General features: G+C 63.7%; 1 protein-coding gene across 1 annotated transcript in view; it reads left to right on the top strand.

Moving 5' to 3' along the window:
• Nucleotides 1-21,457, top strand: part of PTPRS (protein tyrosine phosphatase receptor type S) — a 99,650-nt gene extending 78,193 nt beyond the window's left edge. The window contains exons 14-35 of the mRNA XM_084883688.1: nt 1,854-1,971; nt 3,659-4,267; nt 4,684-4,781; nt 5,128-5,381; nt 5,926-6,019; nt 6,120-6,335; nt 6,737-6,894; nt 7,376-7,387; nt 7,598-7,710; nt 9,221-9,268; nt 10,562-10,659; nt 10,741-10,864; nt 11,381-11,556; nt 11,634-11,753; nt 14,396-14,550; nt 14,632-14,917; nt 15,106-15,284; nt 16,634-16,760; nt 16,847-16,972; nt 19,047-19,201; nt 19,553-19,688; nt 20,288-21,457. Of these exons, the coding sequence (XP_084739814.1) occupies nt 1,854-1,971; nt 3,659-4,267; nt 4,684-4,781; nt 5,128-5,381; nt 5,926-6,019; nt 6,120-6,335; nt 6,737-6,894; nt 7,376-7,387; nt 7,598-7,710; nt 9,221-9,268; nt 10,562-10,659; nt 10,741-10,864; nt 11,381-11,556; nt 11,634-11,753; nt 14,396-14,550; nt 14,632-14,917; nt 15,106-15,284; nt 16,634-16,760; nt 16,847-16,972; nt 19,047-19,201; nt 19,553-19,688; nt 20,288-20,356 (3,471 nt within the window). The 3' untranslated portion in view covers nt 20,357-21,457. The remainder of the gene's footprint in view (nt 1-1,853; nt 1,972-3,658; nt 4,268-4,683; nt 4,782-5,127; nt 5,382-5,925; nt 6,020-6,119; nt 6,336-6,736; nt 6,895-7,375; nt 7,388-7,597; nt 7,711-9,220; nt 9,269-10,561; nt 10,660-10,740; nt 10,865-11,380; nt 11,557-11,633; nt 11,754-14,395; nt 14,551-14,631; nt 14,918-15,105; nt 15,285-16,633; nt 16,761-16,846; nt 16,973-19,046; nt 19,202-19,552; nt 19,689-20,287) is intronic.
• Nucleotides 21,458-21,699: the final 242 nt, after the last annotated feature.

The raw sequence follows: 21,699 nt of genomic DNA, 5'->3' as shown, positions 1-21,699 counted from the left end.
GCACGGCTGTCCCTGAGGCCGGGGACGCCTTTCCTCCAGTGCCCACCCCCTCCTCCACCACCTCCTCTCCCCTCGGACCCAGGCCAGAGCTGGGTCACTTTCCAACCCAGTCTGACCCTCTGTCACCTGCCGCAGCCTTCTGACCTAGACATTCCTCTCTCTGCTCCCAGTGCCCCTGCATCTGGCCCTGAGCGGGGGAGGGCAGGCGCCGGGTGAGGAAGAAGCCTGCAGCACCGCCTCCCGGAGGCCCTGAGCCAGGCTGGGTGCTGTGTGACTTCGGGCCGGTCGCTGCCTCTGGGCTGTCTCTCTGCCTTCCGTACGGAGGCCACAGCTCTCCCGAGAGCCCGGGTCTGATACTAAACGGCCACACCCTGCTCCCCTCCACGGGGAAGGTTCAGCCTCTCCTCCCCCAGACCCCGGGAGGGCCCAAGTGTGAGGCTCAGGGGCAGGAGACCCTCTGTTCATGCATCCCTGTCCCCCCCCTCCCATGCTCTTGACCTGGGGACCCCCCCTCAACTCCCAGGCATGCTGGACGTGTTTGTGGTGTGCATGTGTGGGGACGTGGACACGTGTGTGATGGCGTTCGTGGGTGTGTGTGCAAGCCAGGGTGCGCTGGCATTTGTTGAACAGGCAGTCATTTCCTGAGCTACTGCAGGCCAGACCCGGAGGGAGGGTAGCAGACCTGGAGGGAGGGGCAGCAGACCCGGAGGGAGGGGCAGCAGACCCGGAGGGAGGGCAGCAGACCCGGAGGGAAGGCAGCAGACCCGGAGGGAGGGCAGCAGACCCGGAGGGAGGGGCAGCAGACCCGGAGGGAGGGCAGCAGACCCGGAGGGAGGGGCAGCAGACCCGGAGGGAGGGGCAGCAGAGTGACGGTGATGGAGACAGAGCTCTGAGCCGCCTCCCCGGGGGCCGGCCCCGTGTGGGAGGGACGTCAGTGGGAGAGATCGGAGTGTGGGCGGCGTTACAGCCTGGTGGAGGCGGTGTGGACAGAGGTGTAAGGGTCAGCTCTCCGGATGGGTGTGTGGGGCAGCCCTGACCTGTCCCACCATGTCAGCTGTTGTGTAGTTTTCTGCCACAGGGACAGGTGACTGGATAGCCTAGTGTAAGCATAGTAGAATGACTAGGAGGGGGGGTATTGAGTATTTAATGCCTCTGTGCTTTTTAAGGTTTTTATTGAATTGTAAGTTTACATAACTTACTTTTTAGTATTGGCGGTGTTTACTAACTGGCTCACAAAATTCCTGAAAATTTAAATGTCGGCTCTCGTGAGCTGGGATAGGAAATTCCAGCACACCAGTGGTCGTAGTGGAGGCAGAGGGAAGAGCCTGTGCAAAGGTCCTGTGGCAGGACCGTGACGGGCGTGTTGGAGGGCAGGAAGGCGGTCCTTGTAGCTGGAGTGGAGTGGGTGAGGGGAACAGGAGGAGGCGAGAGTGGGGAGGAGATATGGCAGGAATGGCAGGGCCTTGTAGGACTTAGGGAAGACAGGATTTTACCCCAAGGGCGGGGGGGGGGGGGCGGGGGGGGCGGATCTAGAGAGCTGTGGGCAGAGGAGGGATGGGACCTACTCCGATGCTCACAGGCGCCCTCTGGTGGCTGCTGCAGAGAGGACAGACTCGGGGGATGGGCTGGGAGCCTGATTCCTAGGGCAGGGCCAGCTCCCTGCTCCGGGGAGGCTGCATGTGGCCATCTCAGCATGGACCTGCTCCCTGTCCGGGTCTCTGCATGAGGTCGAGTGCATGTCTCTGTCTGAGGACCAGGCCCCACAGCCACCCTGTTTGAGCCCAGCCCTGGAGGGAGGGTGGACAGGGCGGGCCTCGCCCCGCCTCCCTCACCGACGCCACCCCTGCCTGCAGGAGATGGTCATCACAAACCTGCAGCCTGAGACCACCTACTCCGTCACTGTGGCCGCCTACACTATGAAAGGCGATGGCGCGCGCAGCAAACCCAAGGTGGTCGTGACCAAGGGAGCAGGTATGAGACCCTCCCCCCGCGGCTCCTTGGCCCCGGCGTCCCTGCAGCGTCCTGGAGCCCGTGTGGAAGGGCGTACTGGGCAGGGAGGGCCGCTAGAGCAGACAGGGTGGGAGCTGCTCAAAGGGGCACTCAGGCCCAGCAAGGCCCAACCCCATCTCCTCATCATCACTCTCTTCCTTAGTTACCGGGCCCCTCCGGATGCAAATAGCTAACAGCCACCGCTAATGCCCTCACCCTCCGGGCTGGACCCAGCTGCCCCCTCTGCTCAGATCCCTCCTCTCCCCGGCTGTCCCCTCCCCATCCTTTAGGTCTCTGCTTCATCTCTCCCTCATCAGGAAGCCCTACCCACCCCACCCCTGTCCCACAGTCTTGGTCCGATGTCTCTCTGGGGCCCCAGCACCCTGTCCTTCCCCTGTCATGGCTCTGATCACCCCAGGCGGGTTGTCTTTTGGGGGTGGTGTCCTCACCCCTCCAGCTGCACCAGGAAGCCTCCTCTTCTGGCAGCCCTGCCTCAGTTTCCCCTTCTGGTGCGCCCATCAGCCTCGAGGTTCTGTTTTTGCCCCAGCCACCATTGAGCTGCGTGAGGAGAGAGCCATCGCCGTGATGATGCAAGGGGGCGATGCCCCCGGCAGAGGGTGCAGCCCAGGCAGAGGCTCGGAGTGTGTTTGAGAAACAGGCCTCCCATCCCACGCCCCACACCCATTCCTCTCTGCGGGACACTCAGTGCCACACCTCTGACCCCACAGTCTGGCATCCAGGCTGGACACAGCCCCTGTTGCCTGAGCCTGGTTAGTCTGTGTACCCTCCAGGGTCCAGTGCCCACGTCACCTCCTCCAGGGAGCCTCCTACGGTCTCGCCCTCCTCTCAGGGGCATTGCACTGGAGCTGTGCTCGCTAAGCTGAACCCACGGCCCACACGGTGACCGCTCGGTCCATGAAAGGTCCCGATGAGGCCTGCAGTGAGGAAGCTTGGTTTCCTTTGCAGAGCCCAGCTTTCCCCCTGCTTCCCCTGGCCCCAAAACCTCTTTTGGCACATTCATTGCTACTCAGACTGTGCAAACCATGAGGCATGTGCAGGGTCTGGGCACGGCTGTGTCCCGTGGGTATTAATCAGGTGCCAGCGAGGGCAAGAACAAGGCAAGAAACATAGGACTCCCAGCTAGAGGAGGAGCCACCTCGATGAGGCCCCTGTGGTGCCTGTGGGCGTTTTCCTTTATTGGCTTCTCCTTGCTGCTCCTCACCCTCATCCGGCACAGGCCTGCCTCAGGGCCTTTGCACCGTGGTTCCCTCTGCCTGGAACCCTGTTCCTCCTGGACCTCCCTGCAGCCTCATGCCTTGCCTTTTTTTATTTTATTTTTTTTATTGATTTCAGAGAGGAAGCGACAGGGAGAGAGAGAAACATCAGTGATGAGAGAGAAACATTGACTGGCTGCCTCCTGCACGCCCCCGACTGGGGATCGAGCCCACAACCTGGGCATGTGCCCTTGGCGGGAATGGAACCTGGGACCCTTCAGTCCGCAGGCTGACGCTCTATCCACTGAGCCAAACCAGCCGGGGCCCTGCCTTGCCTTCTCCAAGTTGTTGTTCCTCAGCGAGGCCCCTCGGAGACCCACTTTTTAAAAGTGCCGCCCTGCCCCGTGCTCCCTGCCTGGCCGGCGGTCCCTGATGCCGGCCCCGTGTCCCCACAGTGCTGGGCCGCCCCACCCTGTCGGTGCAGCAGACCCCCGAGGGCAGCCTGCTGGCACGCTGGGAGCCCCCCGCCGGCACCACCGCGGACCAGGTCCTGGGCTACCGCCTGCAGTTCGGCCGAGACGACTCGTCCCCCCTGGCCACGCTGGAGTTCCCGCCCACCGAGGACCGCTACACGGCGTCGGGCGTGCACAAGGGGGCCACGTACGTGTTCCGGCTGGCGGCCCGGAGCCGCGGCGGCCTGGGCGAGGAGGCGGCGCAGGCGCTGAGCATCCCGGAGGACACGCCCCGCGGCCACCCGCAGATCCTGGAGGCGGCCGGCAACGCCTCGGCGGGCACCGTGCTGCTGCGCTGGCTGCCCCCCGTGCCCGCGGAGCGCAACGGCGCCATCGTCAAGTACACGGTGGCGGTCCGGGAGGCGGGCGCCCCGGGCCCCGCCCGGGAGACGGAGCTGCCGGCCGCGGCCGAGCCGGGCGCCGAGAACGCGCTCACGCTGCGGGGCCTCAAGCCGGACACGGCCTATGACCTCCAAGTGCGGGCCCACACGCGCCGGGGCCCCGGCCCCTACAGCCCCCCCGTCCGCTACCGGACGTTCCTGCGGGACCAAGGTAGGCGCGCGGAGACCCCGCACAGAGCCGGGCCGGGCCCCGCGCCCGCCCCCGCCCCCGCCCCCCCCTCCCCCCCGCCAGGTAAGTGGTCGCTTTTCTGCTTCCCCGTGAGGCTCGAGGCGAGTCCGGACCCCGAGGCTCTGGCGTTGGCAAAGGTGGGACGTGCCCGGGCGGCACCGCCATCCCCGCCCCTCCCCTCCTCCGCCTTCTCTCTGCAGCCGCGCCGTCTCCCCCGCCGGCAGGGTCTTGGGACAGGGCCAGGCAGGGCCGGGCCAGGGCCAGGCAGGAAGGCCGTGGGCACAGCGCACAACAGGGAATGCCTGGGCCGCCCCCTCCCCGCCCCCGCCCGCCCGGCCGCCCCGGCGCTCACCGGGCCTCCCCTCTCTGCTCTCTCCCGCCGGACCGCTGCCCCGCAGTCTCGCCCAAGAACTTCAAGGTGAAGATGATCATGAAGACGTCCGTGCTGCTCAGCTGGGAGTTCCCCGACAGCTACAGCTCGCCCACCCCCTACAAGGTGCGCCCGCGGGCGGGTCAGGCCTGAGCGCGTGGCCAGGGGGAGGGCTGGGTCTGGAGCCAGGGCCTGTTGGGGAGGGAGGGGGGGGCGCTGAGTGGGATTGGGGCTGAGCTGGGCTTGGGGCTGAGTGGGATTGGGCTTCACGGGGGACTGAGGCTCCGCCTGGGGTTGGGGTTCACTCTGCGATTAGGTCTCAAAGTGGAGACTCCTCTGGGGTTGAAGTTGGGCCTGGGATTGGGGCTCAGTAAGGATTGGGGCTCTGCCTAGGGTCAGGGCTGGGCTGGGATCTAGGTTTGGTCAAGGCCGGAGTTCAGCCCGGACCTCGCTGAGCCAGCCCGGCCCGCAGATCCAGTACAACGGGCTCACCCTGGACGTGGACGGCCGCACCACCAAGAAGCTCATCACGCACCTCAAGCCCAACACCTTCTACAACTTCGTGCTGACAAACCGCGGCAGCAGCCTGGGCGGCCTGCAGCAGACGGTCACGGCCTGGACCGCCTTCAACCTGCTCAGCGGCAAGCCCAGCGTGGCCCCCAAGCCCAACGCCGACGGCTTCATCCTGGTGTACCTTCCCGACGGCCAGAGCCCCGTGCCCGTCCAGTATGCCGCCCCCCGGGGCCCCTTGGCCCCCTTTAGCCAGCCCCCTGGCCTTTCTGGGCCTCCGTTCCTCGGCCAGGGTTAAGGCGAGGTCCGGAGCCGAGGCGCGTTGGGGTGGTGTTTATAACGGGGGTTCCGCCAGCCCCATCGGCGTGGCCCCCGGGAAGGTCCAGGGCTTCTCACAGGAAGCGTCACTAACGGTGGCCTGTGTCTGCTCTGACACCCTGTGTGCCTGACCTTCTCCCGGTTTGGGGTTCCCAGATTGGGGGGGAGGCCACTCTGCACAGACTCTCAGCCCCTGGGGAGAGTCTGGACCCCAGGGCTCCAGAACTGTGTGGGCCTGGGAGCTGGGGCGTTGGAAAGGGTGCGTAGGAATTCAAGAAATACAGCTGCACGGGAGAGACCCTGCAGGCCGAGGTCCGTGCGATCAGCGGCCCGGCTGGGGCTGGAGGGCAGCGGACCCCGTTGCAGGAGCAGCAGGGAGGACTCAGAAAGGGGGGCTCCCCTCACCCCCAGAGGGCGGCCCTGACGCTCCGTCTCCTGACAGGAGCTACTTCATCGTGATGGTGCCGCTGCGCAAGTCCCGTGGCGGCCAGTTCCTGCCCCCGCTGGGCAGCCCGGAGGACATGGACCTGGAGGAGGTGAGGGCCGGCGCCCCGCCTGCGGGGGGCGCACGCGTCCCGGCCGTCCTGAGCCCCCGGCCCGGCGGGCTCTGAGCCGCCCGCGCCTCTGTTCCCACAGCTCATCCAGGACATCGCCCGGCTGCAGCGGCGCAGCCTGCGGCACTCGCGCCAGCTCGAGGCGCCCCGGCCCTACATCGCCGCCCGCTTCTCCGCGCTGCCGCCCACCTTCCAGCCCGGCGACCAGAAGCAGTACGGCGGCTTCGACAACAGGGGCCTGGAGCCCGGCCACCGCTACGTCCTCTTCGTGCTGGCCGTGCTGCAGAAGAGCGAGCCCGTGAGTCCCGGCCACGCCTGCCGTGAGGCCGCCCGACGTGGCCTCGCCAGACTCCCATCCTCCCTCCTGCCTTCCCTGACCTCGGAGCCAGACTCCCATCCTCCCTCCTGCCTTCCGGGGCCCGGGAAGGACGTGAAGGGGCGGGATCCCAGGAGGAAGGCGTTTCAGAGGAAGGAGCTTGGGGGTGGGGGCTTTGGCTGGGTGTGTAGGAGTTCAACCCAGAAGGGCCCCGCAGGGTCTGCACGTGCAAAGCTCTGGAAGCAAGAGGCACGGAAAGGCGTTCAGAGCGGCCGGCGGGCCCGGGCGGCGTTCTCTGGAGCCACGGGGGGTGTGGAGCCGGGAGGGGCCGGGGGCGTGAGGAGGAGGGACGCCGACGGGGCCCTCTCCGCCTGTGCACGCAGACCTTCGCGGCCAGCCCCTTCTCAGACCCCTTCCAGCTGGACAACCCGGACCCCCAGCCCATCGTGGACGGAGAGGAGGGGCTCATCTGGGTGATCGGGCCGGTGCTGGCCGTGGTCTTCATCATCTGCATCGTCATCGCCATCCTGCTCTACAAGAAGTGAGGCCGCACGCCCCTGACAGACAGAGGGGGCGGGGAGGGGGCGGTTCCTGGAACAGGAGGGGGGCGGGAGGGGGGGTCATCTCAGAAGATCAGTACGGGAGCCCCCTGAGGTAGCGATGGGAAAACTGAGCCCAGAGGTTAAGCTGCCAGATCGCAGTCACACGGCTCAGGGAGGGTCCGGGCTGGGGCTCACTCCGGCCAGCGGCTTGACGACTCCTAGGCCGCACAGTCCCCTGGGGGTGGAGAGGATGGGGGCCAGAGGCTGCCAGTCCAGTCTAATGAGGACAGCGCTCCTCGCGGCCACGTGGGCCTGTCTTGGCGTAGACAGGAGGGTGGTGGGCCTGGCACCGGGAGGAGCCCCGTGTCCTGCGTGAGACGAAGGCTCAGAGCTGTTAGGAAAGCCACCTGCCGTTCGGAGCAGGCCCACCCCCTCACCTGTCTTCTTTCCCTCCTCTCCCGCGCCTGCTTTTGGGAGCAGCAAGCCTGACAGGTGAGAACTGGCCCTGCCCTCTGAGGCCCAAGGAGGCTGAGGAGGGGGGATGGGTTGGTGGGGGAGGGGGCCTGGCTGCTCCTTTAGTTGCACACGTGTGTACACACGACTTGTCGTGCGTATACACAGGGCCTGGAGTGTGTTCACACGTGCGTACGCGTCTGTGGACACATGCTGGCACTCACCGATGCTCCCCTTTCTCCTCCCCAGTAAACGCAAGGACTCGGAGCCCCGCACCAAATGCCTGCTGAACAACGCCGACCTCGCCCCCCACCACCCCAAGGACCCCGTGGAAATGAGGCGCATCAACTTCCAGACGCCAGGTACGTGCTCACCCCCGTGCCAGGGGCAGCCCTGCCGGGCAGAGGCAGCTGCCTGCGGCCACCTGCCCCGCCTCTCCACGCGTGCTCGGTGCAGCCAGTTCCTGATTCCTGACTCCCACCTGTTCCAGGCATGGAACTCGCTTACAACCAAAGGAGGCTTGTGCTGTCTTCTGTCGGGGAGCGTAAAGGGCGTGTAAAAACCACCAAGCCCTCCTCCTTCCTTCTGGCAGAAAGAGCTGTGTTTCTGTTCACACCTCTAGTCTTAAGACCACTTGGCCTTTTCCACACTCCCTGGGATGTGCCCCTAGCAAGACACTAATCATACCTCCCACGTGGCCTGCATCCCCCCCTGCATGGCCACAGATGCTCGTGCGCCTTCTGCCTCCGAACAGCTCCCTGTAGGTGAATAAGGTGCAGCTTAGGCCACCACCACGCCCGGTGGGAAACTGAATCAGCCTCGTCCGTGATCCTCTTCATGGACAAGAACCACGCACGCCCGCCTCCTCCCTCTCACCAGGCTGGTGCCAGCTGCTTCTAACCGAATAAGGGTTTTTTGTTTTGTTTTTTAAAATATATATATATTTTATTGATTTTTTTATAGAGAGGAAGAGAGAGGGATAAAGAGTGAGAAACATCGATCAGCTGCCTCCTGCACAATCCCCACTGGGGATGTGCCTGCAACCAAGGTACATGCCCCTGACCGGAATCGAACCCGGGACCTTTCAGTCTGCAGGCCGATGCTCTATCCACTGAGCCAAACCGGTTTCGGCCAAATAAGGGATTTTTAATGTAACTGATGGTGGCTGTTCTTAACGTGGTTCCCTCGTTCCCTCCACCTGCACTCTGGAATCTGCTTTCTCTTTCTGAACTGGTTCATATTAACTCAGTTTCCAACCAAATAGAGATTATATATATATATATATTTTTTAATTAATTTATTGATTTGTTTTTGAGAGAGAAGGGGAGAGGGATAGAGAGATGGAAACATCAGTGATGAGAGAGAACCATTGATTGGCTGTCTTCTGAACACCCCAGAGTGGGGATCGAGCCCGCAACCCTGGCATGTGCCCTTGACCAGAATCAAACCCGGGACCCCTCAGTTTGCAGCCTGATGCTCTATCCACTGAGCAAAACCATCTAGGGCTAAATAGAGGTTTTAAACATGTTTAACTGGTGGCTGACGTCCGCTCCAAGTTCATGGCATCGGCCCCTGACCTTCCTCCACCCTCAGTTCTCCCTCACCATCCTGCACTCTCCCGAGCCCCGCAGTGACCCACACGGGGAACGGAGGCCAGGTGGGTGTGGGTGACGTTGACGGAAGAAGCTAACACTGTGGGATCCTCCCAGAGTCGTGGCTAAACACCAGGCAGAGGAAGCAGCCGCTGCTCCGGTCCCTGGTCGGGCCGCAGCACGTGGCCCTCACTGCGGACGTGCCTGCCCCGCGTCTGCCGGCAGCTGTGTGCGTGCGCCCCGCGTGTTTTCATTTACTTATTGTTTGCTGTTTCTGCAGATTCGGGCCTCAGCAGCCCCCTCAGGGAGCCGGGGTTTCACTTTGAAAGTTAGTTCCTGTGTCTTTCTGTTCTCGGCTCCCTTCCCCACCCGCCCCTCGTTTGTTTTCATCTTTGGTTTCTCCATCCCGCCACCTCTCTCTGCCCGCTGTCCTGCGCTGGCTTCAGGGGAAAGGGGTCCGGCCCGTTGTGCCCTTAGAGTGACTGTGTGGGGGTGGGGACGGATGTAGGTGAGACTCATACGTACGGGAGAGCAGGAGCCCACCCTGGTGACAGGCAGGGAGAGCCACAGGCAGAGGGACACCAGCCTCAGACTCCAGGGGGGCGGGCTCCTGGGAGACCCCGGGGGCCCCACCAGAACAGCAGTTGTTTACCAGCCGGCCTGGCAACACTTGACCCGATTCACGTAGCTGCCAGGTGTGTGTGAGCTCGTAGCTAGCACTGGCCTGGGCGTGGAGACTGGTCTGGGAGACCCAGATACCAGGAAGTAAGAGCCAGACCCACCCCCCTACCTCTAGTCACCACCACACCCCAGGGGCTCGAAGATCAGGCTGTCACCGACCCATGTACAGGGCCGTGCACAGGGTGATCTGTGCACAGGATGATCCGTGCACAGGATGGTCCGTGCACAGGATGACTCTTGTACAGGGTGATCCGTGCACAGGGTGACCCATGTACAAGGTGACCCGTGCACAGGATGGTCCGTGCACAGGGTGCTCCGTGCACAGGGTGCTCCGTGCACAGGATGGTCCGTTCACAGGGTGCTCCATGCACAGGATGGTCCGGGCACAGGATGCTCCGGGCACAGGGTGATCCGTGCACAGGGTGCTCCGGGCACAGGATGCTCCGGGCACAGGGTGAGAACACGGCTGCAGAGTGAGGGGTGCAGTGTCTGTCCCAGCTGGGCAGAGACATACCCGCAGGCCCCCAGCTCTCCTGGCAGAGGACTGGGAGGCCCTCGGACCCCAGAGGGGCAGGAAGGAATGTGTCTCCACCCCGGGGAACAGTGTTTCTGGAGGCTCAGCCAGCTGCCATCTGCTTCTCCATTTGTGTCACCCGCCTGCTTCCTGCCACGAGGCACCAGGAGCTTGAAGTCCTCCGGGGCGCCCCTCCCCCGGCCGGGTGGGGACAGGGTGGGAGGACCTGTGAGCAGGGGTGCCGGGCGTGGCCGGGGCTGCAGCCCCTGCTGCTCCATCTCAGACCCTCGGGCCAGGGTCCCCGCACCCGCCAGGCCCTCTAACCACGGCTCGTCCATCGCAGACTCACACTGTAGAGCTCCCCCACCCCCGGCTCGGGCTGGCCCCCCTGACCGGCCCGCACCGCGGGGTCTGCTCTCCCCGCAGGCATGCTCAGCCACCCGCCGATCCCCATCTCAGACATGGCGGAGCACACGGAGCGCCTCAAGGCCAACGACAGCCTCAAGCTCTCCCAGGAGTACGAGGTGAGCCGAGCCCTCCCCAGACTGCCCCCTCCCCGCCCCAGCCCTCCGACGGCCACCTGACACCCCCTCCCTTCCCCGCAGTCCATTGACCCGGGCCAGCAGTTCACCTGGGAGCATTCCAACCTGGAAGTGAACAAGCCCAAGAACCGCTACGCCAACGTCATCGCCTACGACCACTCCCGCGTCATCCTCCAGCCCATCGAAGGTAACCGGGCCCGGCCTCCCTGCCCCCTCCTTCCCGAGGGCCCGCAGCCCGCTCCGCCTCCAGGCCACGGCCGGCAGCATGGACGAGCCAGGGGTCCGATGGGAGAGGCTGGTTCTGGGCCCAGGCCTGGTCCAGCGCCAGGAACCACTGGGCATTGTTAGATGTGTGTTTAAGTGATGGCTGCTATCCCTTCCGTGTTTCCACCGGCCTCTCTGCACTCCTGGCTCTCAGCTGGAGCCGTAGGGCAGTGTCTGGGTCCCCGGGTGGAGGAGGGGTTGCTAGTGACAGCTGGAGGGGGGGCCAGGGACGTGCGCCACCCCTGCCGTGCCCAGGACGGCCCCGCAGCGCACGGCCCGGCCCCCGTGGCCGCAGCGCCGAGGTGGGATCCTACCGTCTGTGCCCACGATTCCTGGGGGGCAGGTCGGGCGCTCCGAGAGGGCTTCCCGTTGGGCTCAGGGAGCCGGCCTGGAAGGAAGGGGCGCCCCCACTGACCTCGGCGCCTCGCCCGGGCCGCAGGCATTGTAGGCAGCGATTACATCAACGCCAACTACGTGGACGGCTACCGCCGGCAGAACGCCTACATCGCCACGCAGGGGCCGCTGCCCGAGACCTTCGGGGACTTCTGGCGCATGGTGTGGGAGCAGCGCTCGGCCACCATCGTCATGATGACGCGGCTGGAGGAGAAATCGCGGGTGAGGCCCGGACCTGCCCTTCCCCATCCCCGGCCAGGCCAGGCGCACACTCACCTCCGTCCTCCTTTCCGGCACAGATCAAATGTGACCAGTACTGGCCCAACAGGGGCACCGAGACCTACGGCTTCATCCAGGTGACGCTGCTGGACACCATCGAGCTGGCCACCTTCTGCGTGCGGACCTTCTCCCTGCACAAGGTGGGCCGGGCCGGGCCAGAGGCTGAGGGGGGACAAGGGAGGGCGCGGAGGCAGAGGGGGAAGATGGGCCCAGCTTCTGCCCTGGAGGCCCCCCCTCAGGCAGAGAGCCAGGCATTGACCCAAGCTGACCACATTCCCGTGAAGCCCATTTTGTGGATGGGGAAGCTGAGGCTCGGGGCGGGGCACCGCGTGTCGCTGGCCACAGCGAGAGAACAGAACCAGCAGAGCCCCGTTGAGCAGTGAATCTGTTATCCTCCTGGGCCTCAGACCGGTCCTGGCAGAGGCCAACCCTGCCCTAAGGGAGCTTAAGGCTTGGGTGGAACAGAGCAGGAGGGACCCCGCAAGCCGTGGGTGGTCAGGGCTGGGCCGAAGGTCACCTTCAGGTAAGCGTTTAGCTGAAGGCTGCTCTCCTTGGTGAGGCTCCACCTGTCCTGCACCCGCGGACTCCACGGCGTCGTGTGCAACCCCGCGGGGAGAGGAGGTGCTCCCCCGCCTCAGTCAGGTCCCCTCTTGGCATGAAGCACAGCCTGGCCCGTGCATCAGGAAGCTGAGTGGACGGGCAGGAGGAGGCAGTAAGGATGCTTAGCTCCTTCACACACGTCCAGCACGTGCTGTGTGTCAGGCCCAGAGCCGGCACAGGACACAGCAGAGACCAACACAGACGGAATATCCTGGCCTCGTGGGGCTGAGTCTAGGCCAGTGGCCGGCAAACTCATTAGTCACCAGAGCCAAATATCAACAGTACAACGATTGAAATTTCTTTTGAGAGCCACAATTTTTAAACTTCAACTTCTTCTAACGCCTCTTCTTCAACATAGACTCACTCAGGCCGTGGTATTTTGTGGAAGAGCCACCCTCAAGGGGCCAAAGAGCCACAGTTTGCCCACCACGGGTCTAGTGGACAAGACACAGACAAAAGACATGCCAATAATGAGTCATTTTTTTTATTAAATGTATTGGCATGGGTCGATAACACGCGTAGGGTATGTCCTGGGAATATGACATCTCTGTGCTCCATTGCGTGCTCACCGCCCGAGTCCAGTCTCCGCCAGTCGCTGTGTATTTGATCCCCTTTATCCTCGTCCCCCCCCCCCCCCCCTTCCCCTCTGGTAACCACCATTCTGTTGTCTGTAATTACGAGTGTGTTCCTGTGTTGCTTCCTGTTCTTTTCCGTCTGGCTTCACGTAGCGTCACGTTCTCACGGTCCGTTCACGTTGTCAGCACTGACAGTGTTTTGTCTCTGCATTTGGCTGAGGAGCATCCGTTGTGTATTCGGACCACATCTTCTTGACCCATTCTCCTTCGAAGGACACGTGGGTTGTTTCCGTGTCTTGTTTCCGTGTCTTGGCCGCCATGAATAAGGTTGCCGTGAACATCGGGGTCCATAGATCTGTGTGTGTGCTTTCGAGTCTTTCAGGTGGATCCCGGAGGGATTGCTGGGCCATCGGGGTTACTGTTAATTTGGGGGAACCTCCATACTGTGTTCCATGGTGGCTGTGCCCGTTTACGTTCCCACCAGCTGTGAGTGAGGGTTCTCTTTTCTCCACAACCTCTCCAGCACTGGTTATTATTACCCGTCTTGTTGGGAGCAGCCATTTTGACAGGTGTGAGGTGGTACCCCTTTGTGGTTTTGATTTACATTTCCCTGGCTGCTAGTGAAGTTGAGCATCTGAATGTCTTGGAAAATGGTTCTGGTCCCCTGCCCGTGTTTTAATCAGATGGTTTTTTGGTTTTTAAGTTGTATATTTTGGATATTAGCCCTGTATTGGAATACCACTTGCAAATATGTTCTCCCATTTAGTTGGTTGCCTTTTTGTTTTGTTGATGGTTTCTCTTGCTGTGCAGAAGCTTTTTAGCGTGGCGCAGTCCCATTCATTTATTATTTTTTTCTTTTATTTCTCTTGCCTTTGAGGGAGGGGAGGTCAAGTTCACAAAAACCCCTCTGAGACCAAGGTCCAAACACGACAGGAAATCTCACGTGTAGGATGACGACAAAGCGGAGGAGAGGGATAGAATGTGAACTGGGGGACCTGGAGGAAGGGAGCCGTGAGCTGTGGGGAAATAGCTCTCCAGGCAGAGGGCACAGCATGTGCAAAGGCCCTGGGGCAGGACCGTGCCTGGCGTGCTGGAAGAGCAGTGCGAAGGCCAGGTGACTGGGGCTGAGTGAACAGTGTGGGGAGAGAGGAGCTGAGGACAGGGGAGGATGGAGAGGGCTGTGCAGGGCCCGTGGGCCATGGGGCGGACTTGGGCTTTTTCCCCAGGGGAGGTGGGGGCACTCCAGGGCGGTAGGCACAGTGGGCACGGGACCTGACTCATGCTCACAGGCGCCCCCTGGCTTCATGGGGGTGGCACTGGCAGACTGGAGGGGCCAGGGTGATGATGGGGAGGACCGTGGCGACTGCCTGGGGGGCGAGACACGGGCAGGTCTGGGGTAGACTCTGAAGGCCGTGATCGTGTTGGCCGGTACGAGCAGGTGCAGGGAGAGAGGGGGGCACGGTGTTGGCCCCGTGTGTGACACAGACAGGAGACTTCCCTACGGGGACACTCTGTGCGGACCTGGGCGCAGGGGCCGGAGGGTGCGCTGGGCGCCCTCCGCGTTGGGTGGCGGGCTGTGGTGACGGCCGTGTCCCTGCGGCTCCCAGAACGGCTCCAGCGAGAAGCGGGAAGTCCGCCAGTTCCAGTTCACGGCGTGGCCGGACCACGGGGTGCCCGAGTACCCCACGCCCTTCCTGGCTTTCCTGCGGAGAGTCAAGACCTGCAACCCCCCCGACGCCGGCCCCGTGGTGGTCCACTGCAGGTAGGCGCCCCGCCCCGCCCCGCCCCGCGCTCCCCGCGCCCCCGCCCTTCCCCGCCCCCCCTGAGGCCCCTGTCCCCGCAGCGCCGGGGTGGGCCGCACCGGCTGCTTCATTGTCATCGACGCCATGCTGGAGCGCATCAAGCCGGAGAAGACGGTGGACGTGTACGGCCACGTGACGCTCATGCGGTCCCAGCGCAACTACATGGTGCAGACGGAGGACCAGTACAGCTTCATCCACGAGGCGCTGCTGGAGGCCGTGGGCTGCGGCAACACCGAGGTGCCCGCCCGCAGCCTCTACGCCTACATCCAGAAGCTGGCCCAGGTGGAGCCCGGCGAGCACGTCACCGGCATGGAGCTCGAGTTCAAGGTGGGGCGGGCGGGGCCGAGGCGAGACTGACGTCGCCCCGGCGATGGGGCGGGAGGATGGGGGTAGGGATGTGGGTGGGCGGTCCCGGCGGGAGGGGGGGGACGTGGGTGGGTGGGCCCTGCGACCGTGGCCCCTCGGGGCTCTGGCCCGAGGCCGTGCTGACGGCAGCCCTGCCTCTCGTCCCCCAGCGGCTGGCCAACTCCAAAGCCCACACGTCCCGCTTCATCAGTGCCAATCTGCCTTGTAACAAGTTCAAGAACCGCCTGGTCAACATCATGCCCTACGAGAGCACGCGGGTCTGCCTGCAGCCCATCCGGGGCGTGGAGGGCTCCGACTACATCAACGCCAGCTTCATCGACGGCTACAGGTGCCGCCTCGGCCTGGGATCCCCGGCCCCGTCCCTGCGGGGCCTCCGTTCTCGCTTGGGAGTCGCCAGGCACAGGGAGGCAGAGGGAGGGCGCCGTCCGGGCTGTGAGCTGAGAGCTGCCGTTCACAATGGGCCCGTCTGTCCTTCTGCACCCATGATTCCGTCCCCCCGGGGAAATTCGGCAAAGTCTAGGAACTTTTTAAAAACATGTATACTTTTTTTTTTTTTTTAAATATATTTTATTGTTTTTTTACAGAGAGGAAGGGACAGAGAGAGAGAGCGAGCTAAAAAACGTCGATGAGAGAGAAACATCGACCAGCTGCCTCTTGCACACCCTCTACCGGGGATGTGCCCGCAACCAACATACATGCCCCTGACCGGAATCGAACCTGGGACCTTTCAGTCCGCAGACCGACGCTCTACCACTGAACCAAACCAATTTCGGCAACATATATACTCTTATTGATTTTGGAGAGGAAGGGAGAGGGAGAGAGAAATAGAAACGTCGATGATGAGAATCATTGATTGGCTGCCCCCTACAACCCCCCATCGTGGATGGAGCTCACAACTGCAACCTGGGCATGTGCCCTGACCAGGAGTTGAACCCTGACCGCCTGGGTCATAGGTTGACGTTCAGCCACTGAGCCGCACGGGCTGGGCTAAGGACGTTTTTGATGGTTGTGATTTGAGTATGTGTGGAGGGGAGAGGTGGCTGCTACTGGCATCTGGTGGGTGGAGGCCAGGGATTTTGCCCAGAACAGTGCCCGTCACAGAGTGAGCCTGCCTCAAAGGTCAGTCCTGCTGACGAAACCGTGGCCAGTGGCCGGCAAACTCCTTAGTCCACAGACCCAAATACCAACGGTATAACAATTGAAATTTCATTTGGGAGCCAAATTTTTAAAACTTCAACTTCTCCTATAGCCACTTCTTTAAAATAGACTCACCCAGGCCGTGGTATTTTGTGGAAGAGCCACACTCAAGGGGCCAAAGAGCAGCATGTGGCTCTCGAGCTGCAGTTTGCCGATCACAGGTCTAGGCAGAAGGTACCACCTATGCCAAGGCCTGGCTGGAAGAGAGGAAGGGTCCTGTGCAGACAACCCACGTCGTTTGCCACTCGAGGGAGGCGGCGCGGGCGGGCAGAGAGGCCAGCGGGCAGCCCTGCGAGCTGGCGTGTGTCCTGAGGCCGGTGGCCTCCTTGTGTGCAGATGGGGTGCTGGGAGGGCCCAATTCGCCAGGGAGGCGTCCACGGCCAGCCGTCCCCAAGGGGGCGGGCACGTGGCGGGTGCAGCTGCCGGGGTCCTCGGCTGGGGGTCCCCCGTCAGCCTGGACTCACACACCCGACCCCGCAGGCAGCAGAAGGCCTACATCGCCACGCAGGGGCCGCTGGCGGAGACCACGGAGGACTTCTGGCGCATGCTGTGGGAGAACAACTCCACCATCGTGGTGATGCTCACCAAGCTGCGGGAGATGGGCCGGGTACGCCGGGGGCGCAGGGCAGGGCAGTGCCCAGCGGTGTCCGCAGACCCGGACAGGGCTGACCTCGGATGCCATCCCCTCGACAGGAAAAGTGTCACCAGTACTGGCCGGCCGAGCGCTCCGCCCGCTACCAGTACTTCGTGGTGGATCCGATGGCGGAGTACAACATGCCGCAGTACATCCTGCGGGAGTTCAAGGTCACGGACGCCCGGGTGAGTGTGGGGGGCCTTGGCAGCAGGTTCGGGAGCCCAGGCTGAGCTCCCTGGTGCCCTGGCGGTCTGGAGACGGCTCCCCAGCGCGGATAGAAGCCAGGCCCGGGCACAGGATAAGCACGGGGGTGGGAGGAAAGGGGGAGCTGGCCAATAGCTCCTGCCACCGGTGGGCGGAGGAGGACCAGCCCCTGTGCTGACCCCACAGTGTCCCCACCTGAGCACGTGTGAGCCCCTCACTGGGGAACACGGCCCAAGGGGTTATGTGAAGGGAGCGAGGGGGTGTGGGGAGTGTTAGGGGCTGAGAGCCGGTGGAGGTCGGACACAGCTGGTACTGTGGGAAGGAAAAGGGTGGCGAACACTGGACTCGGTGCTGGGGGTTGGCACCATCTGGTAGGGAGACATGACAGGCAGAGGGGGTGTTGGCTGGGGTGGGGGTGGGGAAGCCGGATTGAAGGAGCAGCATCCTGGGTCGTGGTGCTGCTGGTGCTGCTGGTGTAAGATGGGGCCGGTGGGTCGGTGGGATGCGGTTGGAGAGTCGGTGGCAGGCTGTCCTGTCGGGCGGAGAGGACATGCTGGGCAGAGGAAGACGAGGCCGGAGGGTGGAGCGTGTGGTGACGGGATGGAGAGCGTGGCCCGAGAGGGGGATGTGTTATCGGCAGGGGACGGAGGGAGATTGGAGAACAGCTGGGCGGGGAGGAGGGGGTGGTGATGATGAAGAAAATCGACGGGAAATGGCGCTAAAAGTCGAGAAGGATGCGTGTTCAGTGGCAGGGACAGCGCTGTGCGCGGTGCAGACGGAGGAGGGTGGGCTGGAGGGAGCCGGTGAGAGGGGGTCAGGGGAAGGTGGGGCCCCTCCAGGGTGACCCCGGGTGGATGAGGGGGTTGTGGAGAATGGAGGATGGCAGTGACGACGCGGACGGCGCTGCTGGGTGTGGGAAGGCCGGTGGAGGGAAGGGTGATGGGGGAGGGGGGTCAGTGGAAGGTGACAGCATTGATGGTCGGGACGGTGGCCAGTGGGGTGAGAGGGGAGGGGTTGGTGGCGCTCTCAGGGATAGAGGGTGGTGAGCACGGGGTCCCTGCTTACCTGCGGGGGAGGGGGGTGCTCCGAGACCACCGTGGAAGCCTGGACCTGCAGACGGGTCCGAGCCCTGGACAGACGCGTACAGTTACAGCGTCTAACTTACAAATCAGGCCCAGCGAGAGCGCAGCAGCAGTAGCTCACAGCCCCCCGTGAGGACACGGAACAGCTAGGAAAGATGCTGTAACGAACGCTGTGCGTGGCTCCGGGGCGGGAAGTGAGACGGGTCCCGGAGCGTGAGCTCTGTGGAGGGAGGGGACCTGGTGACCAGGACGGCGGCTCAGCGCTGGGGTGGGAGCGTGCACAGCGCCCACTCCGGGCACAGGACCGCCTCCGACCGGGCAGGGCAGGGCAGGGCAGGGTGCGAGGTCTCACCACACTCCTCGACGTCACGCCATTTAACACGGACTAAATGGGAAATTCCAGAAATAAGCCATTCCTGTTGTGGACCCTAGTTGACTGCGGGTAACTGAACGTGTGGGAACCGGAACTGCAGATAAGGGAGGGGCTGCTGCCCTCGGGTGGGCGGTGAGGGTGGGACGGTGGGAGGTGGCACTGCCGGTGGTGAAGGGTGGTGAAGGATGGAAGGCGGTGGTGGGGAGGTGGTGCTGGGCCAGGACGTGGAGATAGGCGGGAGGGGCGGGAGGGGTGGAGATGGGCGGGAGGGGCGGGAGGGGTGGAGATGGGCGGGAGGGGCGGTGCGGGAGGGGCATGGCCAGGCGCGGAGGTGCCCATCGCTCTGGCCTTGGGGGAAGAGGGTGCTGTGGGGGGAGGCGCAGCTGCGCGGGGCAGTGTGGTGAGTGTCTCTGGGAGCCGGTGTCGGTGGGTGGCGACCTAGAAAATGTGGAGGAAGGAGGTGCTGGCCATGAGACCGGAGCAGTTCGGCCACAGGCGGCCGATAGTCCTCGGGGTGGCGGGAGGGAGGACGGGGGTGGGACGGGAAACGGCCGAGCTGCCACGCGCCTCAACGGCGAGACCGGCTCTTCTCCCTCCCAGGACGGCCAGTCCCGGACCGTCCGGCAGTTCCAGTTCACGGACTGGCCGGAGCAGGGTGTGCCCAAGTCGGGGGAGGGCTTCATCGACTTCATCGGCCAGGTGCACAAGACCAAGGAGCAGTTCGGCCAGGACGGCCCCATCTCCGTCCACTGCAGGTGCGTGCCCCCCGGGCCCGGCCCTTCTCCGGCCGGGGAGACCGGGGCCCCGGAGGGTAACCGTCCGCCTCGGGGGTCCCATCGGAGCTGAGTTCACGCCGGGGAGTCAGGCCCCAGAGGGTAACCGTCCACCTGGGGGGTCCCATCGGAGCTGTGTTCACGGGGGGTGGGGGGAGCCGGGCCCCAGAGGGTAACCGTCCGCCTCGGGGGTCCCATTGGAGCTGTGTTCACGGGGGGTTGGGGGAGCCGGGCCCCGGAGGGTAACCGTCCGCCTCGGGGGTCCCATCGGAGCTGAGTTCACGCCGGGGAGCCGGGCCCGGAGCCCCGCCCTGAGCCGCCCTCCCCCCGCAGCGCCGGCGTGGGCCGGACCGGCGTCTTCATCACGCTCAGCATCGTGCTGGAGCGGATGCGGTACGAGGGGGTGGTCGACATCTTCCAGACGGTGAAGATGCTGCGGACCCAGCGGCCGGCCATGGTGCAGACGGAGGTGAGGCGGACGGGGGGATGCCTGCCATGCGGCCCTGTCTCCGGGGCCTCCGTGTCCTCCCTGGGAGGCGGCTCGTGAAGGGGGGTCCTCGCTGCTCCCGCTTCGGGCTGGAGGGGACTGGTCCGCTCTCGGCACAAGAGCAGGTTCAAGTCCGGAGCCAGGAGGTGGAGTGGACGCGGAGAGAGGGGGCCACTCTGGTCCCAGAGCCAACATCCCACCCTCCCCGGAGGGGGAGACAGACCCAGAGCGGGGAGGTCTTCCCTGCGGTTGCATTCACGCTGGGCCTTTTAACAAAGTCCCCAAACGCTTCTGGGCAGACACAGCCGGGGCCACAGAGCCCCAGCCTGAAGGGGCAGGTGGCGGGGCGGCTGAGCAGCCACGTCTTAAAAGATGCGCATGACCTGCTGGCAGAGCGAGGGGGGGGCGTTCAGGGTAGAGTCCCCGCACACAAGGGACACACCAGAGGGACACACGCCAGAGGGACACACGCCAGAGGGACACACGCCAGAGGGACACATGTCAGAGGGACACACGCCAGGCTGAGGAGGGGCGTCCCTGGGCCCCGGGGAGCCCCGCCTGAGCCCCGTTCCCTCCCGCAGGACGAGTACCAGTTCTGCTACCAGGCCGCCCTGGAGTACCTGGGAAGCTTTGACCACTATGCAACCTAAAGCCATGGTCGCCCGGCCTGACTCCACCGGCTCCAGACGCCTCTGCCGCGCCGGGGCGGGGGGCCGGGAGGCCCGGACCCCGGCGGCGGCGGCGGCGGCGGCCTTTCTACGCGGTCTCTGGGAACGACGCGGCCCCTCGGCCCCCCACGCGGCCCCCAGCAGCCTCCCTGGCCCGGCCGCCGCCTTCAGACACTTGCCACATTCCTCGTTTCCTTCCGATTCCAAAATGAGCAGTTCCGGGGTGGGGGTGGGGGGTGGTGAGCAAATGGGGGTGTTCTCCCCAGAACCAGAGGAGGACGGGGCCATGAACTGGACCCCTCGTCCCCCCGCTGTGCCCCCCCTCCCCCGCCACAGCCTGCACTCCGGGGTGGGCCGCTGGCTGGGCGGGGCGGGCAGAGGGCAGCTTTCTTTTCTCCGTGTAACTCTCCAGTGACATTTCCTTTTTTTTAAAATAACGTATTTTTTCCCCCGTTTTTGTTTTTTTTTTTAAAGAAGAAACAAACTGAAAAAAAAACACAAAAAAAAAACCAGTGACTTGCTGTCGATGAACTTAGAAAGAAAAGCATCGCTTATTCCTGTTCTCTCCGCGTCTGTTTTTTCACGGTGGGAAACGGTCTTGTGTGGCGGCTGGCCCGTGGCCGGCTGCTCCTGCCCTCAGGAGCCCGCCTCCCTCACCGACAGGACGCCCTTTGGCTCCTGATTTCTTTTTTCCTTTTTTTTCCTCTTTTTTTTTTTAACGATTCTCAGACATATCAAGGACAGTTCTGAGGGTGGGCGTGGAGGGAGGAGCCCTGCAGCCCGAACCGCCACCCCTCGCCCCCGAGGAGGACGAACAAACCAGACGGGAGACGCTCCCTTTGGGGCCAGAGAGGCTGCGTGCCGCCCGTCAGGGGGCCTTCCCGAACCCGGGACCGGGGGCAGTTCAGGGCAAAAGCAGAAAGGACGGCACCCCCACCCCCGAGCAAGTGAGCTTTCCTCTTTGTACAGGAGCAGACCTGCCGTCGCTCTCGACACTGTTTATCCAAACGGAAACAGCTGGGTGGCTTTCCCACCGCTGTGTATGTAGATATATCAACTTTGTATTAAAGGAAGATCGTCTGATCCCGGCGTGGGCGGCATCTCTGTCGTGCCCGTCTGTCTCCATCGTGTCCTGGGAAAGCTGTGTTCTCCTGCCGTCGGTGACGGTCCAACGAGGGGCGGGGCCCAGAGGCGTGGCGTGGCTGGTCCAAGAGGACACAGTGTCTAAGGGGCTGGGGTTTGAACCTAGAACCCAAGTTCTGGTCTTTCAGAGGCCATCTCCTTGGTGATAGTTACTCTAGTTGATGATAGTGTGACTGCCCTTG

This window comes from Pipistrellus hanaki (assembly GCF_964339955.1).
Source record: "Pipistrellus hanaki genome assembly, chromosome: 5".
Classification (NCBI taxonomy): Eukaryota; Metazoa; Chordata; class Mammalia; order Chiroptera; family Vespertilionidae; genus Pipistrellus; species Pipistrellus hanaki.
Note: the sequence above shows the minus strand (reverse complement) of the source record. Positions and strands in the feature narration are given on the sequence as shown.